This window comes from Rattus rattus, chromosome X (assembly GCF_011064425.1).
Source record: "Rattus rattus isolate New Zealand chromosome X, Rrattus_CSIRO_v1, whole genome shotgun sequence".
NCBI lineage: Eukaryota > Metazoa > Chordata > Mammalia > Rodentia > Muridae > Rattus > Rattus rattus.
The window spans coordinates 14,263,822-14,276,130 of record NC_046172.1 but is presented as its reverse complement, the minus strand read 5'-3'; the positions used below and the strand labels follow the sequence as shown (position 1 = coordinate 14,276,130).

Genomic DNA, 12,309 nt, shown 5'->3' with positions numbered 1-12,309 from the left:
CTGACATCTTTGAACTGGGAATCAGAAGATGTTGCTTTTAGTTCTAGTCCTAGTTTATAACTGTTACGTGGCTCTTAAGCTGGTTCCCCCTCCCTGAAATTGTGGTGCTCCCTGGGACTCTATCAGTTCTTTCTAGGTCTGTTCTTGGTTTCTAGGTGACCTGTATGTTTGTTATAAGCTGGTTGGTTCAGGTACCACTCCTGAGCAAGTGACTCTTCTTTCTGGACCCTTTCCTTAGTTGAAGAATGGGTTAAAGGACTCCACTGTTGGGATGGTTTTGATGTTTTGTTATGGTTTGATTTACTTTGGTAAATCCCTTTAGCGCTTGATACATAGTAGGTCATCATGGAACAGTAGCACTAGTAAAACCTGGCTGCTCTTCTCAGTTGTCTCTCAGAGCTAGAAATATTTGTGGAATGGGTGGGACGAAGGGCCACTTACCCCTTCTATTAAGCAGGAGCTATTCAGGTAATGGTTTCTGTTGCTTTGGAGAAAAATCACAACCCTTCTACCTGGCTGGCTTGAAGTCATGTTTTCCCTGGGATATTTACTAGAGAAAGACCTGGGTTTGGAAGTATCTTAGGGATAAAAAGAAAGCAGAGAATGAAAAGCTGAGGACCTATATTAGTTTCTGGGTTCCATATTAGCCTCAGGATGGATGTTAGAATAAGCAAGATTGCTGTTGGGCATCTGGACTCAGATGTTCACTGAGGCAGGTTGGAGCTATTGAGCACCTGGTGTGAATAGTAACCCACATCAAGAGCAGCTTTTGTATGCGTGTGTCTATTTAGCTACTCTCCCCCCCCCCCATTGGGGCCTTCCAGTAAGGGGCCCAAACATACAGGAAGAGCTGACCACAGCAGGTTTAAGGCCTTTCCTTATCAGCACTATGGCTACACATTTCCCCTGACTGGGCTGCCCTCAGCTTTTCTCTGTAAAACCTCAAGTCCTATGGGCTCTCCCCTGAAGTACGTGGCCCCTGGTCTCTAGGCCTCCTCTAGAGGTTTCCCTGGTGCAGAGTACACAACACGTGCTGGGCAAGGGGACTTTGTCCCCAGGCTTTCCGCTGTCCCCCTGTTTCCAGCCTAGCTTATACAGGGACAGATGGCCATCACCTCAGGCTTTGTACAAAGGGCCTGCAAGCATTAACTTTTTACCATGTATTGACTAAGAGAGGGAACATTTAACTGGGCTGGAATTGAGTGCGTTGCATACATACACACTTTGTTGTTTCTCTGACCCTATTGTGCGCTCTATATCCAGCTGGGCGCTTTTAGGCCCTCTTGAAATTTTTGGATCATTATCCCATGAAATAGAATCAGTTGAAGCTCTGAAGAGAAGGGCATTTCTGCCTTCTTATAACTCAGTAGTGGAGCTCTTATCTAGCATTCGGCGGACCCTGGGTTTGATACTCAGCACTGTCGAGGATAGAAGGGGAAATGAAATGATAGCAGTAGAGTCTGCAGAAAAGATGACCCTAGGAGCCCCTAGGCCAGTGGTCTGTGGCTTGCAACCCCCTTTGGGGTAATACAACCATTTTTTGCCTAAGACCATTGGAAAACAGATATTTACATTACAATTAATAACAGCAAATTTGCAGTTGTGAAGTAGCACAACTATATTAAAGGGTCATGCATTAGAATCACTATCCTAGTTTCTTAGTTTGTCTGTTCTTTGACTTCTCTAGATCTTCCTTCTTTCAGCTACAAGCATTTATTCTTCCATTGTTGATGGTCCTATGTAGGTGGTTTTCTGTCCTTTGTTTTGCCTCTGACATCCAGACAGCACTTTTGAATCAGTATCAATTGCTTGTACCCATTTCTCCCTGGTTGTACCTCCTCCTAGAGATTTATGAGCATCAGTGATCTCTTGGGTGGAGGTGAGTATCCTGTGGCTCACCCAGTCCCTGGTGTGCTCAGATAACCTCTTAGAAACATGAGCCTCACTCCCTTTCCCTCCATTTGGCTTTGACTCAGCAGAAATGTCTAGCTCTGGCCATGGCAATGGTGCTGGCCTCTGGGCCAAGTAGAAGCTACATATTTGTGCCTGCATGGGCTTCAGAATAGAGTAGCTAGGACTGTGTTAGGGCACAGAAGTTTTAGCCAGGCCCATTTCTGATTGTTTTGGTCTTGGAACATGGATCATCAGTACTGGGAAGGATAGCTCTTAGATCATTTTTAAAATTTTGCTTCTTCTTGTTGTTTGGGTTTTGAGATAGTGTCTCACTCTAGGAACTCTCCAGGTAGACCAGGTGCTCTGGCACCTTGAACTTGTGACAATCTTCATGTCTTAACCTCCTGAGTATTGGAATTACAGATATATGCTCACCATGCTTTCTTATTTGACAGATTTTGTTTGCTTGTGACAGGGTTTCTTTGTGTGGCCCTGGCTGTTCTAGAACCCACTCTATAGAACTTGGGTGGTAGAGCTCCCTCTGCAGATGAGGCTAGCCTCCAACTCAGAGATCTTCTTGCCTCTGCCTCCGGGATGCTGGAATTAAAGGCATGCACCACCACCCAGCCTTAGATTTGCCAACTCTATAAAAATAAGGAACTGAGGCCTCAAGAGAAAGCCAGGACACCCTGTCTTATCTAGGTCAGCCAGCCAATGTCAGAGCAACAGTGTTTGAGATTGTATTAGGACATAGTAGATTCCTATGCTTTATTTACTGTACACCTGCCTTCTTTGACCTCTCTTTTTGCTCAGGTTCATTTGTGTTCTCCCGTTTTTTGCCAGGGGAATCCTCAAACAGAAAAACTTACCTCAGATTGGTAGGAGGGAGGGGCAGGGGATCTCCCAGAGGTCTGAGGTCATGTGTCTTGCCCATAGTCTGTGCCCAGTGGGACAGTTGGGTGTGTATACCCTGTCCTACCATGGCTATTTGATAGGTGGGTAGGATCTTTTCCTGGCTGCTGCTTCCTCACTGAGGCCAGGGTTCCCACAAAAGCATGAGTTCAGTGGAGAGCAGACTAGGTTGCTGTTGCCCTTGCAGCTGTGTTTGTCTACCCACGTTTGTGTGGTTTGGTTTTAAATTCCCCACAAAAGCCAAGCTTCCTTTTCTTATTAAACATGCGTGCGTGCATCTGCATGCGTGTGTGTGTGTGTGTGTGTGTGTGTGTGTGTGTGTGTGTGTGTGTGTGTGTGTGTGTGTACAATAGTATGTGGATGTGGATGTCAGAAAAAAACTTATAGGAGCCTGTTTTCTCCTTCATTCTTCCACCCTGTAGGTTCTAGGGATGGAACTCTGGTTGTCAGTCTTGGCAGCAAGTGCCTTTATCTCTTGGGCCATCTGCATAGCCCCAAAGTTTGCCTTTCTGTCTTTAGCAAAACTTAATAGTAGGGAAACAGTCAGGTAGCAACCTGAGGAGTAGATGGTTCCTATGTCCCTCTAAAGCAATAGAGGACTTTTCATTTATAGCCCTTTAGAAATACTGTGGACTTGAGCTGGTAAAGGGAACTAAGTGGTTCAGCCAGTAATGCTTGCTGCTGAGCCTGGCGACCCGAGTTGAGCCTTTAGGACTCAAGTGATGGGAGAAAGAACAGACTCTCACAGGTTGTCCTTTGACCTATACATGTGCTGAGGCATGCAGACATGCAAAATAGAGAAATATGTGGTCACATCTATGCACTTGCTCCTATCTTTTTTTTTTTTTTCAGAGCTGGGGACCGAACCCAGGGCCTTGCGCTTCCTAGGCAAGCGCTCTACCACTGAGCTAAATCCCCAACCCCTCTTTTTTTTTAAATTAATTTTTTAAAACATTTCATTTATTCATTTTATATATGACGAGTACACTGTCACTGTCTTCAGACACACCAGAAGAGGGCATCGGATCTCTTTACAGATGGCTGTGAGCCACCATGTGGTTGCTGGGATTTGAACTCAGGACCTCTGGAAGAGCAGTCAGTGCTCTTAACCACTGCGCCATCTCTCCAGCCCTTGCTCGTATCTTTGTATGTTCAGGGAAAGCAAAGTGTGGTGCATGGGGAAGAAGGTTGATGTTGAATCTAGGGATGTGTGCAGCCTGATACTTGTTATCTCTGCTCCATCCCAGGCCTTTCCCTTGTTCCAACTAATTCCTTATGGATTAGCAGGGAAACTGAAGTAGACAGAATCGGGCCTAGCCCTAGGAGCATAAGGTGGCTGCGGGGGATGAGGTGGGTTGGGGGAATGTCACTTGGGACCGCCTATTGACTCCTTTCTACCTTTGGTGCCAATATGTGCTAAGTATGTGATCTTAAGCCGCTGAGATACTTCTGTATCAGTGCCTCCTTCCACCCCTAGCACACAGAACTTTGTTCTTTTTGGTTTTGGGTGAGGATCAAAAGAGGGGCTTTAAAAGTCTGTAGTAAAACTAATGATAGTACTGTGCTGAGAATTTGTAAGTCCTACTTACAAAGGGAACAGAGGTGGAATATAACGGGGGACTCCCCTTCCATCTGGACCCTGGGAAAAACAGGTGCATATGGCCAAGTGCACTGTTAGCAAGAGGAGTAGTTTCAGTTTCTTTCAAAACATTTTCTCTGAATTCCCCCTGTATTTGTGGGTCCAGTGGGCCACTCTTTCTCCCACCTTGCGCCCCCCCCCCAGGAAATGCATCCTAGTTCCCACATGCTCACCTGGTGGAGCGAGGAGGAAGAAGAGGAGGAGGAGGAGGAGGAAGAGGCAGAGGAAGAAGAGTTTTCCAAAGGACGGAAGTGACAGGGTTAGGAAAATTAGAAAAGCTAATTCATATTAAGTTATGATATGCTTTATCTATTACATTGAAGGTTTTTTCTCTCTTGGTGGGAAAGTGCTGTTTGTATTTCCTTGATCTAGAGATGACGATGACGATGACGATGACGATGATGATGATTATTCTGGTTTTACAAGACAGGATTTCTCTGAGAGCCCTAGTTGTCTTGGAACTCACTCTATAGACCAGCCTGGCCTTGAACTTACAGAGATCCACCCACTTCTGCCATCCAAGTGCTGGGATTAAAGGTGTATACCACCACCGACCGACCAACCAATATTCGTATTTTACCTCATATTAGTGATTAAGAAATAAACTGGGTATGGTGTTGTACACCTGTAACCCCCACAACTTGGGAGGAGAGTGAAGGAGGAGGATTGTTGTGAGGTTGAGGCCAGCCTGGACCATATATCAAGTACTATTCCAGCCAAGTGTCTAAAAATAAAAAAATAAGGAACAGCTTATAATGAGTGCCAGGTTATTTTCTTACAGAATCTGGGATGAACCTATAGTACTATAACTTGCCTGTACCTACAGACCCAACATAAGAAGTCAGTTGTATTATTACTTCGGTAGGAATTTGGTTGTCAGAGTTTTGAACACAGGTACCAGAAGGCCAGCGTTGGGACCCTTGACTTCTGTAAAGAGAACTAGCAGTGCTTGTAATAGGAGGGGTAGCCCTCCTTTCTGCTTTTGGGGCTTTCCTCTGGTGGAGGAAGTGCACCAGAAATGAGGAAGGGCTTAAGAAGCAAGTCTCTCAGCATTCTGACTGACTGACTGCTGGGTAACTAGCAATATGATAGGAGTTGCTGTCTTCGTAACAAATGGAATGTCTGTGTTTGTTTTGTTATGTTTGAGACAGGGTCTCTATGTAGCTCTAGTTGTCCCTGTCCTGGAACTCTCTAGGCTAGTCTCCAACTCACAGAGATCCTACTGCCTCTGCCTTCTGAGTGTGGGGAATAAAGACATGTGTGTGCTAGGTTCCTGGGTGTGGGGAATAAAGACATGTGTGTGCTAGGTTCCTGGGTGTGGGGAATAAAGACATGTGTGTGCTAGGTTCCTGGGTGTGGGGAATAAAGACATGTGTGTGCTAGGTTCCTGGGTGTGGGGAATAAAGACATGTGTGTGCTAGGTTCCTGGGTGTGGGGAATAAAGACATGTGTGTGCTAGGTTCCTGGGTGTGGGGAATAAAGACGTGTGTGCTAGGTTCCTGGGTGTGGGGAATAAAGACATGTGTGTGCTAGGTTCCTGGCCTGCAGTGCCTGTTTTGACTACTGTGTTTAGGCCTTAGGTACTTGACAAATTCTTATAGTCCCATCCCCATACCAAAGATTGAACCTAGCATGCCATATTCTCCCATAGAGAGATATTTCTATTCCTCCTCTACTTTACAGTACGTACCATTTTGAGAAGAGAAGGGTTACTGTACCACTTTATGGATGAAGGCATTTCAACTCAGAGATGAAGGGCATTGTCCAGTGCCGAACAGCTAAGAGGTAGCACGTACTTTCACCAGACAAAGGCAAGATAAAGGGATCCCCCTTTCCCAAATCTGGCATCTACCTCTGACAAATAGAAATCTCAGGTCTTTAAGTTACCTTCTGTAGGAGATACATGCTTCCCATTATCTCAGCCCAGCTCACTGAGCCTGATAGCCCACCCCTATTTAACCCCTTCACTCCCATCTTAGTTCCTGTTTGTGGCAGCTGCAGACTGCACTGCCTCCAAGCTGAGCCTACAAAAATAGCTCCTCTAGCAGCCTAGGCAGCCACAGCAGCCTCTGTGGTCCTGGCTTCTAAGAAAGGCAGCAGCAGCCCCCCCACCCCACCCCCAGCTTGTATGCAGGACATGTGACTTACTGGAAGTACTTAGGGGGGAGTGTGGTCACAGAAGCCACATCCTTGTTTACATCGGTGAAGGGGCTACCCCTTCCTGCCTTCACAGCCCCTTCTCCTCCACCCCTCAGGTATCGTCACCTCTGGGATGACTTGAGGCTGGAGCTGCCCACTTGCTATCTCACTCAGTGCAGCCTTTGATTCCTATATCACACGAACCCTTGTGGAGGGAATCACTGGGCAGTGAAGAACTTCTGGCAAGTCTTCAGAGAAGTAGACTGGCAGGCTTGCTTGGTGGGCATGTTCCCATTCCTAGCATCCTCTGCCCCTTTGCCTCAGGGGGATCCCATTAGAGCTGTGTATCTCTGGGGAAACACAGGGAAATTCCCTTTTCAAGGCAGCCAGTGAAAGTCAGGTCTACTTAATCTTCAAGCCCACATTAATTAAGAGACTCCTGCTTCCTGTGCCTCAGCCTATATGACTGCTCAGCAAACTGTATTCGATTTCTTTTACTACATCAGGTCCTGAGCTGCCGGTGAACTGCCCCTTACTACCATCACTGGAGGCTTTATGGAATCAGTCTGTGTACACCTTTGAATTGGATGATAGAGGGCTTCTACCACTTTACACATACTGTCCATTGTCCACAAGAAACCTGTCATCTCATACCTGTTTGTTTTACACTTCACAGAGGAGGCATAGGAAACCCAGAGACTCATTTGTCTCCGGCTGTTTACCTCACTAGTTACTATTTGGCTGAACTTAAAGTGTTTTCCTTCCTTCCCTTCAGTTTTTAAGATTCTAATCATAGCCACCTGTGATGGCACACCTCTTTAATCCCAGCACTAGGAGGCAGAGACTGAGAGATCTCTGAGTTCAGTGTCAGCCTGGTCTACAGAATGAGTTCCAGATGGTAGTTTATGCCTTTAAATCTCATCACTCAGAAGGCAGTGGCTGGCAGAACTCTAAGATTGAGGCCATCCTGGTCTACATGTCAAGTATCAGACCAGTCAGAGCTACATCCTGAGACCATGTCTCAAAAAAAGAGATTCTAATTTATTTTTTGTGGTGGTAGGTATTTAATGTAGGGTTTGCTTTAGTTTGGTTTGAAATAGACTCTCACTAGATCTCATGTGATCTAGGTTTTGAACTTGACAATTCTCTTGACTACTCAACTTTGATTATAGGTATATACTGCCTTCTTTTTTCCCCACCGAGACAGGGTTTCTCTGTGTAGCTCTGGATGTCCTAGAGCTCACTTTGTAGACCAGGCTGATCTCCAGAGTGTTGGGATTAAACACATGCACCACTGTCCCCAACTGAAAAACTTGTTATTTCGTTTTTATCAGTGGGTATGGTGATTGGGATGAATACATGTAGAGGGCAGAGGACAAGTTAAAGGAACAATTTGGTTCTCTCCTTCAACTGTATGAGTCTTGGGGGTTGAACTAGTCCCTTTAGCCACTAATCATCTTGCTGGTCCTTGGCCATACTACTCTTAACCTGTATACCCCTGTACTCTTTCACTCTTCAAGATTGTTCAACTTTGCTCCTATTTTTTTAGACAGTGTCCCATGTAGCCTAGCCTGGACTTGAACTTAGAACTGGAGATAGATGAAGATAATCTGGTCATCCCACGTCCACATCCTGAGGGCTGGGATATAGACATGTACCACTACACCTGGCTGATGTGTGCATGTTCATCATGTTTTCAGCCCTTGCTTGTTATTTACCACCACTCTATCACAACTCAAAGCTTCTGGGCCTTGGTATAGAAAAGGGAGTTTCCCTAATCCTTCAGCCCATCTGCTCCCTAATGATGTTCTATGACTCTGACTCAGAGCTCTAGTGGTGACAGGTCTGACCCCATCCTCTCCTTTGTTTTGTCCCCACACCCCCAGCTGACCAGGTGTATGGAGACCAGGACATGCATGAGGTTGTGCGAAAGCATTGCATGGACTATCTGGTGAGATCCTGGGGAGGCCTTGGGGCAGCAGGAGGGTAGGGGGATTCCTGTTGCACACAAACCTTAATTTTCCAATCTGTTCCACAGATGAAGAATGCCGATTACTTCTCCAACTATGTCACAGAAGACTTCACCACCTATATCAATCGGAAGCGGAAAAACAACTGCCATGGCAACCACATTGAGATGCAGGCTATGGCAGAGATGTACAACCGTCCAGTGGAGGTGTATCAGTATAGCACAGGTACTTCTGTAGTGGGTAGGTGAGGGCCTAATGGTTCCTCATCAGAGCCAACCATACCGGGCCCCTGTGGATGCTCCCTCCTTCTCTTTCTCTGCAGAACCTATCAACACATTCCATGGGATCCATCAAAATGAAGATGAACCCATCCGCGTCAGCTACCACCGGAATATCCACTATAATTCAGTGGTGAATCCTAACAAGGCCACTATTGGTGTGGGGCTGGGCCTGCCATCATTTAAACCAGGGGTAAGTGGGTCCCTGTGCCCCAGGTATTTGCTAGATATGGATCATTGGCTCTGCCCTTAGCCCATAAAATGTCTGCACCCAAGTTTCATCTCTATATAAAATTAGTGAGTTACTGTTGATCAGAACTCAGTCTGTGGTTTTGATGTGCCTGTCCATGAGATGGCTCACTCATGTTACGCTTGTTGAGAGTGGCCTTTTAGGATATAGAGCTCAACTTGAAACAGCAAGCCAGTCCTTAGACTGGCTATCCAAGCTTCCACACGGATCTTCTCCAACTTCAGAGCAGTTTGCTGGAGTGGACCCTCTGAGCAGATTGTATAGGTTGGGCCTACACTGAAAGTACTTCCCACAGGCCCAAGGCCGCCTAGGTGTCAGAAGATTACAGTTCATTTGCCCAGCATCTACTGGCAGATAATCATTCATTCTCATAGTCTCACAGTCTATCCTCTCATCTTCCCTGCTCCATCCTCCCTCTTTTCATAGTGTCGACACCTCTGATCCTCCCTCTTTCCTTCCTCCTTGACTCTTTTCCCTACTCCTTATCCCACTTCCTCTCCTCCCCACCCCCTCTCCTCCCTCTTCTCTGTCTTCCCTTTACCCCCTCCTGGGGATTTTGAAGACTTCTATTCAGGTTTCACTTCCTACAAACAGAAGGTGGTCCTGCCTCATCTTAAGAAACAACATCAACATACCCCCCCAACCTGGGGGAGGGGCGCCTTGTTTTTCTTTTTTACTAAATTTTAGAAAAGTTTTATATTCGCAGAGTGATTGTGAGAATATTAGCATTTCCGTATGCCCTGCTATGATTAACATGAACATAGTACATTTGTTGTCCATAACAAATCAGTATGGGTCCATTAAGAACACATTTCCTCAGTGTCCTTATTGGTAAGCCTTTTCTTTTCCAGGATTCTGTCTCACATTTACTTGTCCCCTTTGACTTCTTATTTTAACAAATTCTTAAGAATTTGTCTGGTTTTGTTTTGATCTGGTGACCCACTTCACAGTTTTGTCTTTTCTAGAATGTCATATAATATGAATTACGCTGCATGTATGTAGCTATTCCAGAATGAATTTTTTCAACTTAATATCAGCATCATTTAAGATTCATCTGTAACTTTTACTGGCTTGACTATTTTCTTTTTCTCTAAAAATCTGAATGTTTTAAAGTTTCTCTAATTAATAGACTTAATTGTTCAAAATTATTTTACATTTATTTATTTTGGGGAATGGTGTGTGGAGGTCTGTAAACAACTCAGCTCTCTGTGTTCATCAGGCGCCCTTGACTCCCTGAGCTGTCTTGCCAACCTTCAGAATAGTTTCCTCAGTATACAGTTCCATCTCGTCTCTTCCCAAGGCACAGACTGGTATATTTGTTACCCGGTGTGAACTGGTATTCAGACATTCATATTAATGTGAAGTTACTGCCTCATTCCTTCCTCTTGTTTTGATGACCACAAAAATTTTAAGGAGAACTATTCAAAAGTATTGCGGGGAAATTCTTTTTCTCGGCGTCCTTCTCATGATTTTAACCTGGATTTTGGGTTTGGGCAGAAGAGCACAGAGAAAGACATCAAGAGTATGTATTGGGAATATGATCATGACTGTTGATGTTGATTGTCTGGCAGACGTCATACGAATTTTCCCACCTTTTGGCTGCTGTAGTGTTAGGAAGGAAGTCACACTGATGGGAATTCTGTCTGTTGACCTAAGTATATGTTAATTTAACTTAGGGTTATTGCTGATGTCTCTAGTTAAAATCCCGTGACCATTTGCCTCATTTTAGCCTTTTTGAGTAAATTTTCACTTTAAAGTTTAGAAAACTTTCCCGCACCACCCAGCAGTCACTTACATGACTGCTATTTACATATCCGTATAAGCTGGTGCGGACTCATTAACTGGACCCCTGGAGTCCGGTGATACGGACCGCTCTCTTTGTGTTTGGTGTTACTGATTCTATTCATTTTCTAAGTGCCTGAGGCCACCGCCTGCTTGTCTTTGCATACATTTGTAATTCTTTAGGAGGTTTTGCCCCCGGAGTGTTACTTCTTAACTAATCTTTAAAAAGCGATTAGCATACATTAAGGAATAGTCTTTGTTTTGTAAAGTTCCTTGGGTTTTGACAGATGCATAACAATAATGTGCATCTATCTTTCAGGCACCTATTCATTCAGCTAGTTTCAGCCCCTGAAGGTTCCCCACTCTGTCTCCTGCAGCCACTGATCTTTATTGACTGTTTTTGCCTATTTCAGAAAGTCACGTAATTGCACTCATAAGTATGTAGGCTTTTTAAAATGCTGCTTTCAGGTAGCAATATGCATTAAGGTTCTTCCATGGTTTTTCATGGCTTGTTAGCCATGTTATCACTGTTCCATTTGTGGAGGCACACTGTTGGTTTAATCATTCACCTATTTGAGAGATATCCTTGGTTGCTTCCAGGTTTTGATGATTATGAACAAAGCTTCTGTAAACTGCTGTGTTCAGGTTTTTGTAGGAACTTAAATTTTATGATTAGTTTTATTAATATCTGGAAGCAAAATTACAGAATTTGAAAACCATGGTGTGATTTGTAAGCAGCTGCTAGACTATTTGTACGAAGTGGCCTGATTTGTTCCAGGCCCCATCACAGTGAATGAAAGTTCTGTTCCTCTTCTTTCCAGCACTTCATCTTCCTACCTTTTTAATTTTAACCATTCTCAGTGTTTTTTAAGTTTACTTGATTGTTAAATGTGTTGAGCATTGTTTTAATGCTACACCCTTGAGCTTCATCACCGGCTGAGGGTCTCTTACATCTGCCCATTTGCCATCCCTATGCTTTACTTGTGCAATGGTCAGTTACCTAGTTTTCATTTGCCTCATTTTGGAGTGCTAGGAATGGAACCCAGGTTTTTGTGTATGCACTTGTTAGCACTCAGCTGGCCCTGTTTTTAAATTGACTTGATCTAGCCTTTTTTACATTTATCTCCCCTGGTGTGCACCATGATAGAAAATTATGTTGTTTAGCATACATGCATTTATGTATGTTATATATGTGTATGTGAAAGTGATGTTACTAGGGACATGGTGGTACATGCCTATAATTCTAGTATTTTTGAGGCAGAGGAAGAGAATTGTGAGTTCAAACCTAACCTGGGCTGGCTGCATACCAAGCCATTGTTTTTGAAAAACGGAACATTAACCAAAACTTTATGAAGCACTATTTGCATTTAATCCCTGAAATATACATTGATGTTCTCTATTATTCCATTAGCATCATCTCCGGATGTGCTAGCTAGCTCATGCCTG

General features: G+C 44.5%; 1 protein-coding gene across 1 annotated transcript in view; it reads left to right on the top strand.

The window, feature by feature from the left end:
* Otud5 (OTU deubiquitinase 5) overlaps window positions 1-12,309 on the top strand; it is a 34,319-nt gene that overhangs the window by 16,788 nt on the left and 5,222 nt on the right. Inside the window, 3 exon segments of the mRNA XM_032889603.1 lie at window positions 8,470-8,534; window positions 8,622-8,778; window positions 8,876-9,024. Of these exon segments, the coding sequence (XP_032745494.1) occupies window positions 8,470-8,534; window positions 8,622-8,778; window positions 8,876-9,024 (371 nt within the window).